The sequence below is a fragment of the Aplysia californica genome, unplaced genomic scaffold (assembly GCF_000002075.1).
Source record: "Aplysia californica isolate F4 #8 unplaced genomic scaffold, AplCal3.0 scaffold00369, whole genome shotgun sequence".
NCBI lineage: Eukaryota > Metazoa > Mollusca > Gastropoda > Aplysiida > Aplysiidae > Aplysia > Aplysia californica.
Window position 1 is genome coordinate 182,524 of NW_004797639.1, and position 15,798 is coordinate 198,321.

At 43.3% G+C, this 15,798-nt stretch overlaps 1 protein-coding gene across 2 annotated transcripts in view; it reads left to right on the forward strand.

Annotated features, from left to right (window-relative positions):
- Positions 1-13,972, forward strand: part of LOC101847276 — a 40,423-nt gene extending 26,451 nt beyond the window's left edge. For both annotated transcript variants that reach the window (XM_035971063.1, XM_013085382.2), the window contains 9 exons: positions 181-241; positions 1,047-1,186; positions 2,509-2,699; positions 3,139-4,296; positions 5,274-5,522; positions 6,484-6,697; positions 7,506-7,801; positions 10,517-10,648; positions 11,494-13,972. In XM_035971063.1, the coding sequence (XP_035826956.1) occupies positions 181-241; positions 1,047-1,186; positions 2,509-2,699; positions 3,139-4,296; positions 5,274-5,522; positions 6,484-6,697; positions 7,506-7,801; positions 10,517-10,648; positions 11,494-13,169 (4,117 nt within the window). In that variant the 3' untranslated portion in view covers positions 13,170-13,972. The remainder of the gene's footprint in view (positions 1-180; positions 242-1,046; positions 1,187-2,508; positions 2,700-3,138; positions 4,297-5,273; positions 5,523-6,483; positions 6,698-7,505; positions 7,802-10,516; positions 10,649-11,493) is intronic.
- The last annotated feature ends 1,826 nt before the right edge of the window (positions 13,973-15,798 follow it).

The window sequence follows — 15,798 nt, forward strand, 5'->3', positions numbered from 1 at the left end:
TCTCTCTCTCCGGGTATTTCGTTCAACTTTTCTGGTAATTGTTTTTAATGTTATCTCTGTCTCTCTCTCTCACTCTCTCACTCTCTCTTATCCTCCCTTCCCCTATTTCTCTCTCAATCTGTTTTCTCTCTCTCTCTCTCTCTATCTGTACCATACTTATATCCATTTGTCTCATTCCAGAGATCACAATTCCAAAGTACTCGTCCACTGCAAGATGGGCATCAGTCGATCAGCTTCAACCGTGAGTACAGTGTCCGGACTGTCTTTGAAGAACCTTTTGTTTTGTTGGGTTTTTTGGGGGGGGGGTCTTTGGACCTTCGTGTCTTTTAGGTATAATGCTCCTTGAAAATGTTTCAGAATGTTGTACACTCTGCTAAAGTAATTTAAAAAGTAATGCCAGAATAATCAGAATTTTCAAAAAGTATGTAAATGCAGTTTATTGTTGTTAAACAGTATTTCTTTTTTATTACTGGAAAATTTATCGATGCATTTACACTGTTTTATGACATGGTGGTAGGCAATCGTAATAGAATGCCATGTTCATGTTGGGTCAAATTGATTTTTTGTTTTGTTTTGGCTCAGTTTGACTTAAACCGTTAGTTTAAAGTATTGGTGATGTGTACTTTAGTTTTGAAAAGATTTCAAATTAATCTAATCAAATCAGCAGTCTTTGGTTATGTCTGTCTTGTTAGTTAAACATTTCATTCCTTGTTCTTTTCCATATTTTTGGGGGGATGGGGGTTGTTGTTTTTGTTTTGGGGGGGAGTTGTTTTAATTTTCTTACTTTTATGTAACTCCTATGCCAGCGCAGTTCTATTAACCCAAAATTGTGGGTGGTTAGCGGGTGCTCTGGTGTGGTTGCTTCTTCTTTCCTACCAAACATCTGTAGTCTTTATCTCCCCTCCTTCTTTTTTGTGTTTGTTGCTCTTTTGTAACACCTCTAATCTTCGGCACTTATATGATCTTATTGTGTTGCAAGTGCCGTAAAACACTTACTAAAACATAAAACCTGACCCGAAATTCAAACGTCTTCTCGGTGTGACCAGGTTATGGCGTACTTAATGAAAGAGAACCGCTGGGGCGTCGATGAAGCCTACCAGTTTGTGAAAAGCCGCCGTAGCTGTGTGCGTCCCAACGAAGGCTTCATGGAGCAGCTGCACATGTATGAGGCTATCCTCACTGCCAGGTACCTGCTCCTCTTCTTCTGTCGTTCTTGTAGAAATAGTCTTACACTGGTTGTTGTGGATCTCAGCATGGCTTGCTGGCGATAGATAGAGAGAGAGATAGTTAAATAGACATATAGATAGATAGATAGAGAGATTGATAAATAGACATATAGATAGATAGAGAGAGAGATTGATAAATAGACATATAGATAGAGAGAGAGAGAGATTGATAAATAGACATATAGATAGAGAGAGAGATCTGTTTCTCTGCTTCTGTTGTTCTTACGTAATTGTTGTGGATCTTGCCGTGGCTTGCTGGTGGTAGATAGACAGAGAGAAAGATAGATAAATAGACATATATATAGAGAGAGAGAGATCTGCTTCTCTACTTCTGTCATTCTTGTAGAAATAGTTTTTTCTTACACTGGTCGTTGTGGATCTCAGCGTGGCTTGCTGGCAATAGATAGATAGATAGAGAGAGGCAGAGAGAGAGATCTGCTCCTCTGCTTCTGTCGTTCTTGTAGAAATAGTTGTGGATGGTTGGCGGGTGCTCTGGTGTGGTTTGCTTCTTCTTTCTTATCAAACATCTATCGTCCTTATCTCTGCTCCTTCTTTGTTGTGTTTGTTATTCTCTTGTAACTCATCTAATCTTCGACACTTATATGACCATATTGTGTTGCAAGTGCTGTAAAACTCTTACTAAAACTAACTCTAATCTTCAGCACTTATATGACCTTATTGTGTTGCAAGTGCCGTAAAACTTTTACTAAAACTAACTCTAATCTTCAGCACTTATATGACCTTATTGTGTTGCAAGTGCCGTAAAACTTTTACTAAAACTAACTCTAATCTTCAGCACTTATATGACCTTATTGTGTTGCAAGTGCCGTAAAACTCTTACTAAAACTAATTCTAATCTTCGGCACTTATATGGCCTTATTGTGTTGCAAGTGCCGTAAAACTCTTTCTATCTTCGGCACTTATATGACCTTATTGTGTTGCAAGTGCCGTAAACCTTTTTCTAAAACTAACTCGAATCTTTCGCACTTATATGACCCTATTGTGTTGCAAGTGCCGTAAAACTCTTTCTAAAACTAACTCGAATATTCCGCACTTATATGGCCTTATTGTGTTGCAAGTGCCGTAAAACTCTTTCTAAAACTAACTCTAATCTTCGGCACTTATATGACCTTATTGTGTTGCAAGTGCTGTAAAACTCTTTCTAAAACTAACTCGAATCTTCCGCACTTATATGACCTTATTGTGTTGCAAGTGCCGTACCCCTCAAATAAACAAACCGTACTTCCCCGACTGATATGATAATGACTCTCATCATCCTCAGCAACAAACGAGACATCTTTCGCTGTCAGTCGGATCAGAATCTGCTGGATGAGCCGGGCAAGGAGGAGATGGACACGTCCCAGGGCTCTTTTTTAGGCGACAGTCTCTTCCATGTGATGTCTCACTCTGAGTGGCCCACGGCTGCTGGGAGTGGGGCTCATGAGGAAGAGTGGATGCACCAACTTCACACAGGTACCTCTTAACCTCCTCCTCCTTCTCTTCCTTCGTCTTCATTATCATTTTTTCTTTTTTTTCTTCTTCTTCTTCTTCTTCTTCTTCTTCTTCTTCTTCTTCTTCTTCTTCTTCTTCTTCTTCTTCTTCTTCTTCTTCTTCTTCTTCTTCTTGTAACTTTTCTAATCTTCGCCACTTACATGACCTTGTGTTACAAATGCAGTAAAACACGTACCAAAACAAAAATATTGGATATAAACCTTTTGTTTTCTTTAACAGGAAGGAACTGTTATAGAGTCCATGTGTTGCAGTTCTTTATGTGGGCTCTTTTAGGCTCCTCCTTCTCCTGTACCACTTCTACTACTACGACCACTACAACTGCTACTACTACTACTACTACTACCACTACTACTGCTACTACTAGTCTGAGGATGCTTATTTTTTCTTCATCTGTTTCCAGGGTCTGTTCCCAACTCAGACTTGATGCACATAGAAGCAGACGTGGAAACAGAATCTCGCAGCGCCGACTCTATAGAGGAGGCTCTACCAGATATGCCATCGCCCCCTCCCACAAATCAAAGGGAGGTTATACTCACGTCTGCTGACCAAAGTCTTTCAGCAACTTTATCATCATCATCACCACCAACAGGAGCGACCGTGGGTTTAATGGAGGGAGGAGATAGGGCTTGCGGAGGTCTGAGCTTTGTTGATACAGCTGAGGGCAACATGTGGCTCAAGCAGGAAGGAATAGATGATGCAGCATACCTCTCGATGCAGGGAGGAGGGGGGATGTCCAACGCTGCCCTCGGTCCATCGCGAATTCGGCCGGACAGCTCTTGGATCCGGCTTGATGCCGTTGAAGATGAGACTTCTACGGACGGTCCCCCAAAAATTTCGGAGGATGGCGAAGAGCAGACTCTGCCGTCGGGGGAGAGTTCTGTGGCGTGTGAGATTTTGGACGACGCTATGGCTCCGTTCGGGGATGGAAGTGCTAGCGGAGGTCACGGCAGGGTCGATGCGGATGGTCGCGGCTTGTTATTCTTACAAGACGCCACCGTCACAGACAGTTCCGACTTTAGTGAGGATGCGAAGAATAAGCCGGATGCTCACTGTGAGGTCACACAGACTCCGACGAACCTATCCCCCAGCAGTTTGCACAGCGCGCAAGTAGGTCAGCCGTCCGCCTTCACAAAGTACGTTGCCGAAGACTCGCAGCACCAGCAGCAGCAGAGGCGGGCTGAGCCATCTCCCCGTGATGCCTCCCAGCTCGACCCATCGGCAAAAATAGCAGGAGCAACCAAGGGCGGGTTCCTCAACACCTGTCAATCACTGCCACATCTGCAACAGGCCACGCCCATCTCGTCTGTCCCTCCCGCCACGTCATCGGCCCCACATCAGCTCCCAGCAGGGAGAGTTGCCAGAGATAAACTCCCTTTGGGTGTGACAATGTCGTCATCGTCTTCGTTATCGTCACATCGGCCACAGTTTGCTGACCCAGTTCTCTGTGGTGCAGGGGAGGAGGCGGTGTCCAAGTCTGGCACACACAGCCCAGGGGAAGAAGAGGCGGGATTGGCTACTGAGTCCGATAAGCCTCTCCTCAGAAAGGAGGGAGATAAAGGTGAGGTAGTGTGTTGCCTTTGGCAAAAAGGAGACTCCTGGAGTTTTATTTTATATGACTATATATCCAGTTCCATAAAATGTTCAGGAGAGCCAAAAAAAAATAACTACACACCTTTGCCTCTCAACAGCCAGTTGCTTTGAATATCTACACAACACTTTCCTCGCCTTATTATTCAAATATCGATACCAGACTAAGGCGGCAGAAGAGTTAACGCTTAGATGCTACTGGATCACTAACGACTAAGGCGGTAATGTGCTCTGTGTTTTGAACTATCAGGTGAATTCGATAACTCAATTTCCTCCAAAACTGGATTTACTGTCTTTCGAAATAAATCTCCAGACTGGTGAATTAGAAAATAGTGTAAAAAAGCAAGAGTGGCGAATGTTTATTTTTACAGGAATTAGAGTGTGGCCCTCTTCTTTTTTCTTTGCTGTAGTTAAAAGATGAACTAAATGGAATGCTGACTGTAGTTGGAGTTCAAGTACATTCTCATCAAGTGATAAATTCATGGTAAACCACATTGCGAATCCCTTGAGGAGGAAGAGGGTGGGGTAAGAAAGATGGTCGGACAGGGATGTAGATTCTAGCTGCTCCGGTTTTCTTCATTTTTATTATCATTGACCTCCACCAAGACTCACAAGATGCCATTCTCAGATACAAGCAGATATTTGTTTTTGTCTGTCTTACTTTGTGGGTGGTCTGCGGGTGCTCTGGTGTTGTTTGCTCCTTCTTTTCTATCAAAATCTATCTTCCTTATCTCTCCTTTTTTGTGTGTTTGTTACTCTCTTGTAACATCGCTAATCTTCGGCACTTATTTATATGACCTAATTGTATTGGAAGCACCGTAAAACTCTTACTAAAACTAACTGTGTATGTTACTCTCTTGTAGCACCTCTAATCTACCGCTCTTTTATGACCTAATTGTGTTGCCAGTGCCGTAAAACTTTTACTACAACTATACTGCCCTTTTCCAGGAGAACCTTTGGCAGAGCCACCGGCCGGGAAGATTCCGCTGAGCAAAGTGGAGCTGGGAGTGAGGCAGTACTTCTTTCGGGAGAAGATCCCCTGGAACCCGGGCCGCGTGCGCAAGATGCGGGAAGAAATTAACACAACGGGGCAGATCTGGGGAGAGGATGCGGAGAAGGGGTCACCCGGCTCAGGGGAGGGAAGCGAGGAGGGTAGCAGCGGTGGTGGAAATGGATGGCTCTGTCCTGCTGGGTCAGGTGAGGAACTATATTTGTTTCGAAAGAGAGGGGGGGGGGGTATCTCGAATCGAAATGGTCGCTTTTAAGGACGAACGGGGCGAACCCAGGTTTCGGGGTTTACCATAATTCTTGACCTACACCAAAGGTGGGCATTGCACTACCTGTAGGAGAAGTTTGGTTTCATTTGTGTGTATATTTGTTTGCTAATAGAGAAAACTCTCCCTGTCTTTTAAAGAAACTGAACAAGGGTCCAAAAACTTTACCTTTAAGGATAGCCCCCTTGTGCTTAAAAGCGACCAAATGTGAGTACCCTAAAACATTGTGTTTGAAGATATTTGCTTGGGAAGAGGAGAGGAGAGGGGGGGGGGCTTGGGTTATTGTTATCGTCTTGGAATGGAGTGTGAAATGTGAGTACTTCAAAAAACATAGCATAGGAAGATAAAGGTGCATGGTGCACATAAGGACAAAGATTTGTGCAAATGTGCAAATCATGATATTATTTTTGTGTTTTTTTAATCAAATGAAAGACCACTTTATTTTGTTCTTTGAAGGCCTGCGAAAGGTGTGTTTGTGTATGTGTGTGTCGTGTATATATGTAGTGAAACTCCAAACCAGTGTGCCAGGATCTGAACAATAAAAATTTATCAAAGTCAATCAGTTTGCAAGCCATTTTTGACCCACAGGCCAGTTTCTAAACATACTTTGCAAGTACCGTAAGTAAGTAAGTTTATTCAGTGTTTAAGGCCATTGGCCCACATCACATCACATAAAACACTCCTTTGATAAGTATAGTTTCCATAATGAATAAGTACAGGTTGTGCACATATCTCTTATCATGGGTCAAACATTGCATATTTCTGTCTCCGGGCCGAGTCTGGCTGGGAGGGACTAACAATTTTCTTTGCAAAACTGCACCCATAAAATGCTTACTGAGACAAACATGTTGCAAATCAAAGTTACTCTTGTCGTGTTCCTGTAGAAGTGAGCAGCGACCAGGCGCTGCTGGAGCAGCTAGCTGAGCAGCCGGCCTTGACCCCTCTGTCGCAGTCGCAGAGCTGCATGGAGCTGTACGTACTTCCACCGGCCGCTGAGGGGGAGGAGTCGTGCCCCTTGAGCCTGTACCAGAAGGAGGAAATCCCGCTGGAGCCCGGCACCGTGCTCAGGACGCGGCTGGAGATTGAGGAGAGACAGCGGTAGGTGCAAGGTGCACGCAGACTTCAACATAAGTTAAGGACCATCTTGACAGACAGCCCCGTTTTTTTAAATTCTGGAAAAAAAAGACAGCAAAGAATGTCTCCCATTTTTTTGCTCTTAAAGTGTTAATGAGTTAACTATGCGTACTGCAATGTCTCCACTTAAGGGCCAGAACCACAACGTGCAGCACGGAAATGCAAGGGGAATTTTAGCCAAATTTGCAAGCGGTCCTTAACTTATGTTGAAGTCTTATGTTCACAGATGCCTGTACACTCACACGGGCAGATACACAACCTACAGGCATGTGCATGAATGAGCACACAAATGCAGGTGCACTTTTCCACATTTGCACCATCATATTTATCAAATCTGTTTAGACTGTGCGTTCCAACTCTCAGTTTAAGGTCATCAGCTGACGAAAAGAAATTTATTTTACTATCTATGAAACTTAAAACAATAGCTGAAAGGCCATTTGAATACCAAGACTCCAAGATCTGGAATGCTTTACCAAGTACTTTAAGAGAGATCAAATCTTTTGATTATTTCAAATGTCAGCTGAGGTCATTTCTGTTTTTAAATTAATAAGATAATTTAGAGTAATTTTCTTTTAGTCTGAACGCCACGTTTTATGTTACTTGTGTGGTTTGCTTCTTCTTTCCTATCAAACTTCTATCGTCTTTATCTCCCCTCCTTCTTTTTTGTGGTTTGTTACTCTCTTTTAACACCTCTAATCTTTGGCACTTATATGACCTTATTGTGTGGCAAGTGCCGTAAAACTCTTACTAAAACTAAACTTTCCGTCTACAGTTTGTTTTGCGGTGAGAGTGACCAGGAGATTTTCGGCACCACTCGGCCCGTGGTCCGCACAGCCAGTCTCAAGCGAGATTCGGAGAGCCCTCGGCCGCGCTACTGTGAGCAGCGGCGGATGACATGCGGGCCCATCATGTCGCCGCTCAGCGGGAAGTCTCTGGATGACCTCCGACCTGTTGGGTCAGCTGACGACAACGACATCAGCAACTTTTCATTTCCTGTTTTCCGCGGTTTTCCAGGTCAAGCAGAAACTACGGAGGGCGGAGAAAGGAAGACAGCGGAGCAGATGAGGGGTGTGTACTGCGGGTTGTTGTCTCAATTCTTAATGATTATAATAATCACACGCTTATTCAACAAGTTTGAAATTACTGCTTTCAAGGCAAACAGTGATACAAGTGTCAAATATGCCCAGCAACATTTATGCGTCAAACATCCCTCACATATAATGACAACAATAGCTGCTCCATCAGTGTCTAACGATGACCAATACATCCGCCAAGGGGAATATTTCCCAGCAAAATTGAAGAATTTGAGATTAAGATGACTTGTGGCTTCTGCTGTGGCTGATAAGACCAATTCACGTACAGGATGCATCTTTTTACCCTAAAATCAGGGCCAAAGTCGTGATACGTCAAATCTATGGGAAATGAGACTAAGGGTGGAGCTGTAGAAAAGGATGTGGTTCTGAAGTGGATTGTTGATGTGCAGGAAGTAATTCCAGCAGAAATTTTTCACCGATACAGGCACATAAATAGGTCTTTGTTTAGCAATGCCCACCGAGCGCATTTTGTTCTGCCGGTTTTTGGCCCCCGCAGCGGGGGTGTTTCATGGGACGCACTAACGCAAAGGTTGTTGTCTTCAACTCGCTCTCACGCCGCTTCTCGTGAATGGATATGAATGAAACTTGGCAGCCAATCAGAAAAGAGGTCAATCTCGTAGTATGCAGTTTGACAACATTGTACCCATCCTAGAAGCAGTCGAAAACGTTTGCGAAAGTGGTTGATGTGGTGCGCTTTGAAGGTTTTTCGGAGCTGTGATTTGTCAAACTGACTGATACGTTGTACACCATTTTTCTTTATTCCCTTAAAATTTCATGCTTCTGTGTTTAGCGGTTTTGGCGTAATCTTTAAAAATGTGGGAGTAACTAAGGAAAAAAGCGACATTGCCATTTGCGCGTGCTGGGTGAACGGCCGGCGACGTGGAAATTTCCACTGAGTGACGTCATCAGCCATCGGTCGCCTCGGGCGCTACAAACGAGGCCCCGCTTATGTGAAATGGAAAGGGGGGGAAGGATACTTGAAAACTAAACGGGGGCCTTGATAACTTGCGTTTTTGTTGCATTTTAGTCACAATACAAAAGATGTAGTCATTTTTATTTGCTTGATTGCATGACAGAAGAATAGAAACAGAAAAGCAAACATCTTGAGAAGTGGTATGGCATTGTGTTTGCGTTATGAAAGCCTGTTCCCCCCTCTTGGGAAAGCACACACTTGGACGCGTCCTGTGTACTCTGTTTGGGAAAAGTGAGGCATTAAGATTGTTATTAAAGAGTATGGTACTTATTTAGTCCAGTCTGGGAAGATAGTCCCGTTTATACATTGTTATCGTTCACGCGCGCGTGAGAGAGAGAGAGAGAGAGAGAGAGAGAGAAAGAAAGAGAGAGAGAGAGAGAGAGAAGGGGGGGGTGTAAATATGTTACATTTATTGTATGAGTTGTAGCCTACACATGCGAAATATTCCCATGACTTGTAAACTATATTATCTGAACGCATCTTAATCTACCACACAATAGGACACTGTCCAACAATGGATATACACAGAGACGATCTTATTTTCTATAACAAAGTATGCATGCTTTTACTAGTACAAAACTGGATTTATTAGTAGCTCTCTACTTACATTTTTGTGACAAATTGATCCAGAATATTGCTTGGCAAGGAAGAACATATGACTGATAATCTTTGTAAATCTGTAAAGAACGCCACTTTTTTACCTGTTAATGTCTTTACAACTCAAAAAGTATGACAGATATTAAAAATCTGACTGCATGACTAAATTCTGCATTAAAAAATGTACTAGACTGCCAAGTTTCATTTACATATTCCAAGAAATAGGCGAGCTATGACAAATATTGTCTCAACAAAGGCCAACATTTTTACCTATAAACGTCTTCATAACTCAAAAAATAGGATAGCTATGAAAAATCTGAAAGCAGGACTAGATTCTGCACTAGAAAATGTACTGGGTTGCCAAGTTTCCTTTAAATACTCAGAGAAATGAGCGAGTTATGACGAATATTGTCTTAAAACTCACCAAAGAACGTCCCATATTTTGGGGTTTTTTCATTATATAAAAGTGTACCAGAAATTAATTGATTAAAAAATCCATAACTTTTTTGTTTATTGATGGATTTTAAAAATTCAAAAAGTTCTATGCTCAGTGAAGATAAGGCTACAAAATGCACCTATTTGCAAACATTTTCTGGCAAAAAAAGGATTTTCGTGGTCATTGCTACTTTGTTGTGTTTGACTTTATTGTGTTGCAAGTATCATAAACCACTTTCTAAAACGACCATCTCCAATGTTGCAAGTATCATAAACCACTTTCTAAAACGACCAAAAACAAAATTTTAATATGAGCATTTTGAGGGAATTTTTTTCATATCACCCCTGTTTTTTATTTGTATCAAGGCCTTTCATCTCTAGCCTTCTTGCATCGTGGATGGTTGGTAAGTGCTCTGTTGTGGTTTGCTCCTTCTTTCCTGTCGAACGTCTGTCGCCCTTACGCCCTTATCTCTCCTTCTTTCGTATCAAACGTCTATCGTCCTTATCTCTCCTTTTTTTTGTGTGTGTTTGTTACTCTCTTGTAACCTCTAATTTTACTCTCTTACACAACCTTATTTTGTTGCAAGTGTCGTAAAACTCTTACAAACACCCCCCCCCTCCCCCCCCCCCCCCCAAACTTCATGCATGTAGCATCAAGCTAAGTCTTCTCCTTCCCTTTGGCAGAGAGTTCGTGTGGTCAGGTACTGGCTACCAGTAAAGAACCAGACACAACTGTGCCTGACCAGTGGTCAAGCATGGCTGGAGCCTCGGAGTCGACCATCATCGAGCCCGGACTGGTCAAGAAACAGACACAAGGTTGGAGTGCGTGTCCTTTGTTGTTGTCGTTGTTGTTGCCGTTTTTGTTGTTGTTATTATTGAAGTTAAACCAATGAAATCAAACAAAAATCTGCAGTAGGTGGTTACCAGGTGCCCTGGTGAGGTTTGCTTCTTTTTTCCTATCAAACATCTACCGTCCTTATCTCCCCTCCTTCTTTTTTATGTTTGTTACTCTCCTATAACACTTCTAATCTTCTGGCGCTCATATGACCTTATGCAGTTGCAAGCGCAGTAAAACCTCCACTAAAACATGTTGTCATTGTTGTTGAAGTTAACCCCAATGAAATCAAACAAAAATTAGCAGTTGGTGGTTACCAGGTGCTCTGGTGTGGGTTTTTTTCTATCGAGCATCTATCGTCCTTATCTCTTCTCCAACTAAACCTTTTTTGTGTGTTTGTTTTTTAAACTCTTATAACACCTGAAATCTTCGGCACTTATATGGTCGCTTTTAAGCGCAAGGGAGCTCTCCCGGAAAATGCTGTTTTGAGAAAATCGGAGGTAAAGTCTTTTCCTTTGTTCAGTTTCTTTAACAGACAAGGAAAGTTTTCTCTAGAAGTAATGAAACCAAACTTCTCCAATAGGTAGGGCAATTCCCACTTTTGGTGTAGGTCAAGATTTCTGACCCCACCCCCCCACCCCCCAACCCAAATCTGGAATCTGGTTAGCCTACTTGTCTTAAAAGAGCGACAGTATGACCTAATGGTGATACTGGTGTCGTAAGACTCTTACTTAAATTAAAACAGATGGAGTACTGATTTTTGTGTCAGTGTTCTTCTCCCGCATTGAAGTGATGTAAGATTTTGATTTCTGTTCTTGTTTCCCAGAACTGGAGCAAAAGTGTGACCTTGAGAGGTCAGTAACGTGTGCTGTCCCAGAAGGCCTTTCCGCGGACCAGACCATGGATGGTCAGCATATGGCAGAAACAACAGACACGCCACGCGCCATAAAGGGTAACTTTGACGACGAAACGCTGGCGCTGATCAGGGAGATTGGCTCAGCTCTGTTGATGAGTCCCACCCCGCAGAAATCGGCGCAGGAAGACAATGAAGAGGAAGAGGACTCCTGTTCCAATATGGTTCGCTACTTCGTGCGCAAAATCGAGAAGCAAGCCAAGCCATCTCCTGTAGAGTCATCTGGAAGTAACGCTCTCGTAGACATCTGTGGTCAAAAGCCATCTGAAATTCCGTCGAAAGAGGATGCCTTGAGATTAGCGCAACAAAGGGCCGTCTCCACTATAGGAGTTGCTGTCTCAGCTCATCTGTCGGGCCAGTGTGCGGAACATTCTGGAGGTTTCAGAATGCAAGACATGTCATGTGGTGAGGGGGCCTTCCGATCAGTGGGTCATGTCGCCATGGGAGATCAAGCGAGCGGGACAGAGGGAGGGTTTCCCATCTCACCAGGCCGCTCTGCTGTCGCTGGAGATGAAGGGAGGAAACTTGGTGCTGCAACAACGAGTCCACAGTCACCGGGTAGTGGTCTCCACTTGCCCCTGGACAGAATGGACGAAGAGAGTTTGTCGTCGGTCAGTCTGACATCCTCTCCGATGGTGAGTCGAGCGGGGCACTCGAGCAGCGAGGAGCCCTCCGTGGTCAGGCATTTGGTGGGCAGGTTTGAGATCAAAAGCCCGGACCGAATGACTCCCGATTTCGGCCAGGATTACTCGCTGAAACACCGAGATTCTGCCATGGACTCCTCGCCGTGCAGAGGCTCTCCAGAATCACAGAGTGACTCTAGTAAAACGACTTCACTCTATCCTACGAGTGATGGAAGCCAGTTTGGGAGTGCAACAGGTGACTTGGCTGGCACAGAGTCCAAATCCAACAAGTTATTTTCTACGCCCATGGAGACGGGCGGCGAGGTTCCACTACACTTTCAGCAATCAAAATTTCCGGGCACCTCTCCCCCAATGTCGTCAGTGCCGCCGTCTGTTGCCCTGGGTACATCTCCGCTGTCAGTGTCATCCCACATGGCACGACAGAAGCATCGAACCCCGGAGGCTCAGCACACTCTGCGATCCGCTGGGGCAGCCACCAAAAGTAGTTTGGCTTTTGACATTGCAGTTGAACTTTATGAGTTAGGGGACACTCCCAAGACAGAAGGGGACGCCATGACTGCGGAGAAAATCGACGATTCCGACGTTGCACTGCGACAACCGGTTCCCACCCCGTTCAGCAAAGACGGCCTTATGGCCTTGGAGAAGAAAAGCTGGCGTCCAGTGCGGCCGCAGTCCGGCGGTGGCGGTCACCACAGTCAGAGACATTCGGTGTCCGAGGGTCAGTTTGACCCCATGGGTTCTTTACACGGGAGCTCGGGAGACAAGAGGAGCGGCGGGCAGCAGTTGGAGCTGTACGAGTCTCCGCACGGCCTGGAGGTGGACACCACGCTGCGGCAGGTGTCGGACGAAGGGCGGAAGATCCGACGGCTGCACGGCAAATCCCACCCGCTGACAAAATTGTCGCAGAAGAGAGTGGGGGGTGGTCCATTTCACAGCTCAATGTGATGATTCAAAAAGGAAAAACAAAACAAAAGAGCTGCTACCAAGAGATATTATACCGAAAGGAGAGAGTGGAGTAGGGTAGACCCCCCCCCCTCACACAATCTTTCAACACTTCTCCTTTCTCTTTCATTAAATGCATGTGTGCACGTTGCCATTTCTCAAAAGTGCACCACCGGAGGACTGGGTTCACGTGGCCGTCTACTGGCTCAAGTACTTCACTTTTCACAAGGAGCTGAGACTCATTGCCTTACCCGCCGCAATAAAGTGTGCCGATTCGCCAGTGCCAGCTCCATGCCAAGCCAAAAGACGGGACGGATAAGATACGACAAGAGGACTAGATTTCGAAACGGTTTGCTTTGCAGATGACTATCTTGCCCTAAACTTTAATCACAGCGAGGAATTACATGTATGGATGTTCAGATTCAAAGAGTTGAAGATATTCTTCTGCTTTGCTCCTTTTGTAGAGTATAGGGCTATATATGTATGAGGCATATATGTTTGCAATGTGATAGAGTAGTTATTGGTAGCGAGTGTGTGTGTGTGTGTGTTTCTTTTAGTGTGTTTGTTACATAGTCAAGCTCTGCAAAGACGTGTTTGATCGAGGAGTGATGCTGGTTTTGACTCTGAACAACTTCTTTGAAAGTTTTTGACATGAACAAATGATAGCGGTGGTATTATAATGTATTTCTTTCACATAAATGTGTCTCGTTGCGGTGGAACCGGGCACTCGTCAATTTTTGGCCATGTGGAGTTATTGGTATCTTCTGAAAGCTTATTCATTTGCCTTGATTTTTATGGAAAAAAAATACCTATTTATCTTGAATAGAAGTCTAGATATTTGCCATCAAAACAGGTGCGGGTAGCGTGGCTTCAGGGGTAAAATTATTGAGAAAATGGCCACCAAAGTATGGTAACTTCTATAGCTTGAGAGTCCCTGGAAACTGAATATTTACATATTTTGTGCGATTAAACGTTATTCAGTAAAATTCACATGGAAATGTGTTTATATATGGACACAAAAGGTTTGAGCCAAGAAACTAAAATTTGATAAAAATTGACTCACTTGCAGAAAAATGGCTGCTTCTTCAATTTCATTATTTTGACGAGCGCCTGGTTTCACCACGATGCCTCACATATATATCATTTTCTCCACCCCCATGTGCTCACAGCAGTTGTCATTTCTTACCTCTGGATCCTTCTTGCCTCAAAGTATTACAATCATTTTTCACTACACACGCACACACTTACTCTTCACACAAACTCCTCTCCTAAACACTAAATCTCTACATTCATAATATAAATACGTGTCACAGCATGGTGGTATCGGGCTCTCGTCAATTTTTTGGCATGTAGAGTTATTGGTATCATCTTAAAGCTTGTTCATTTGTCTTGCTTTGGGTGAAAAAGTTGTCCCATTATCTTGAATAGAATTCGAGATGTTTGTGAATAAAGGAGGTGGGGGTCACCTGGTGTCAGAGGTAAAATTAATGAGAAAATGGCCTCCAAAGATGAGTTATTTCCTTAGGTGGAGAGTCTGTGGAAACTGAAAGCCTTTAACCAACATTTTCAGTAAAAATCCACTTGGAGTGTGTTCTTTAATGGGCATGAAAGGTGTTAAGCCAAAAAACAAAAATTCCCGAACATGCGGCAAAATGTCGGTTTCCTTACTTGACGAGCGCCTGATTTCACCATGCTGCTTCACATATATATTTATTTAATATAGCACACAAGTTTTATTTTCTACACTTGGTGTGCTTTCTATGTATAATGCGAGGGGTGTATTGTGAAGCCAAAATCAAAGCCAGTGTTTGCTGTGTCGCAGGTGTGCTGAGTAGCTGTTTCCAGAATTGGCTCTACTTTTTTAAGAGAGATTTTTAAAAAGATGGTGGGATATTTTTCATTCCCCAGAAACTTTGGTTACAAGAATATATGCGATCAGCTCATGTAAAATTTTCACAATTTTCACAGTAATGATATACGATGTATACATGATACATATCTTGATATCACACACACGTCCTACTTTGAAGACATTTCGCACACTCTGTTACAATTGCAAGTCTCTCATCATCTTTTTTTTCTTTTTTTTTTTCTTTTTTTTCTTTTTTTTTTTCTTTTTTTTCTTTTTTATCTGAAAGGGACAATGTTCCGCACATTTCAGCTCATTCACCGCAACGAGCGTGAAGTGTCGGGAGAGAAGTAGAACACCGGGTGGGTGGTTGGCGAGTGCTCTGATGTGGTTTGCTTCTTCTTTTCTATCGAACATCTATCGTCTTTATCTCTCCTCCTTCTTTATTGTGTATGTTACTCTCTTGTAATACATCTATCCTTATTGGTTCTCATATGACTTTATGCAGTTGCGAGCGCCGTAAAACCCTCTACTATAATAAAATAATCTATCCTTCGGCATTTATATGACCTTATTGTGTTGCAAGTGCCATAAAACTCTTACGAAACTAAAACGTAGAACATCGTTCAGGATTGAGTTCTCGCAAGTTGATCATTTTTATGTTTTCAGTGGCTTTTTTTGTTTGGGTGGGGGGGGGGGTACTTTTTGTTCCATTTCGTAAACTTGTGTTTGATAAATGTATTAATCGTTGGGCGCAAGAAGATTCTGCTGTATATTCTATCA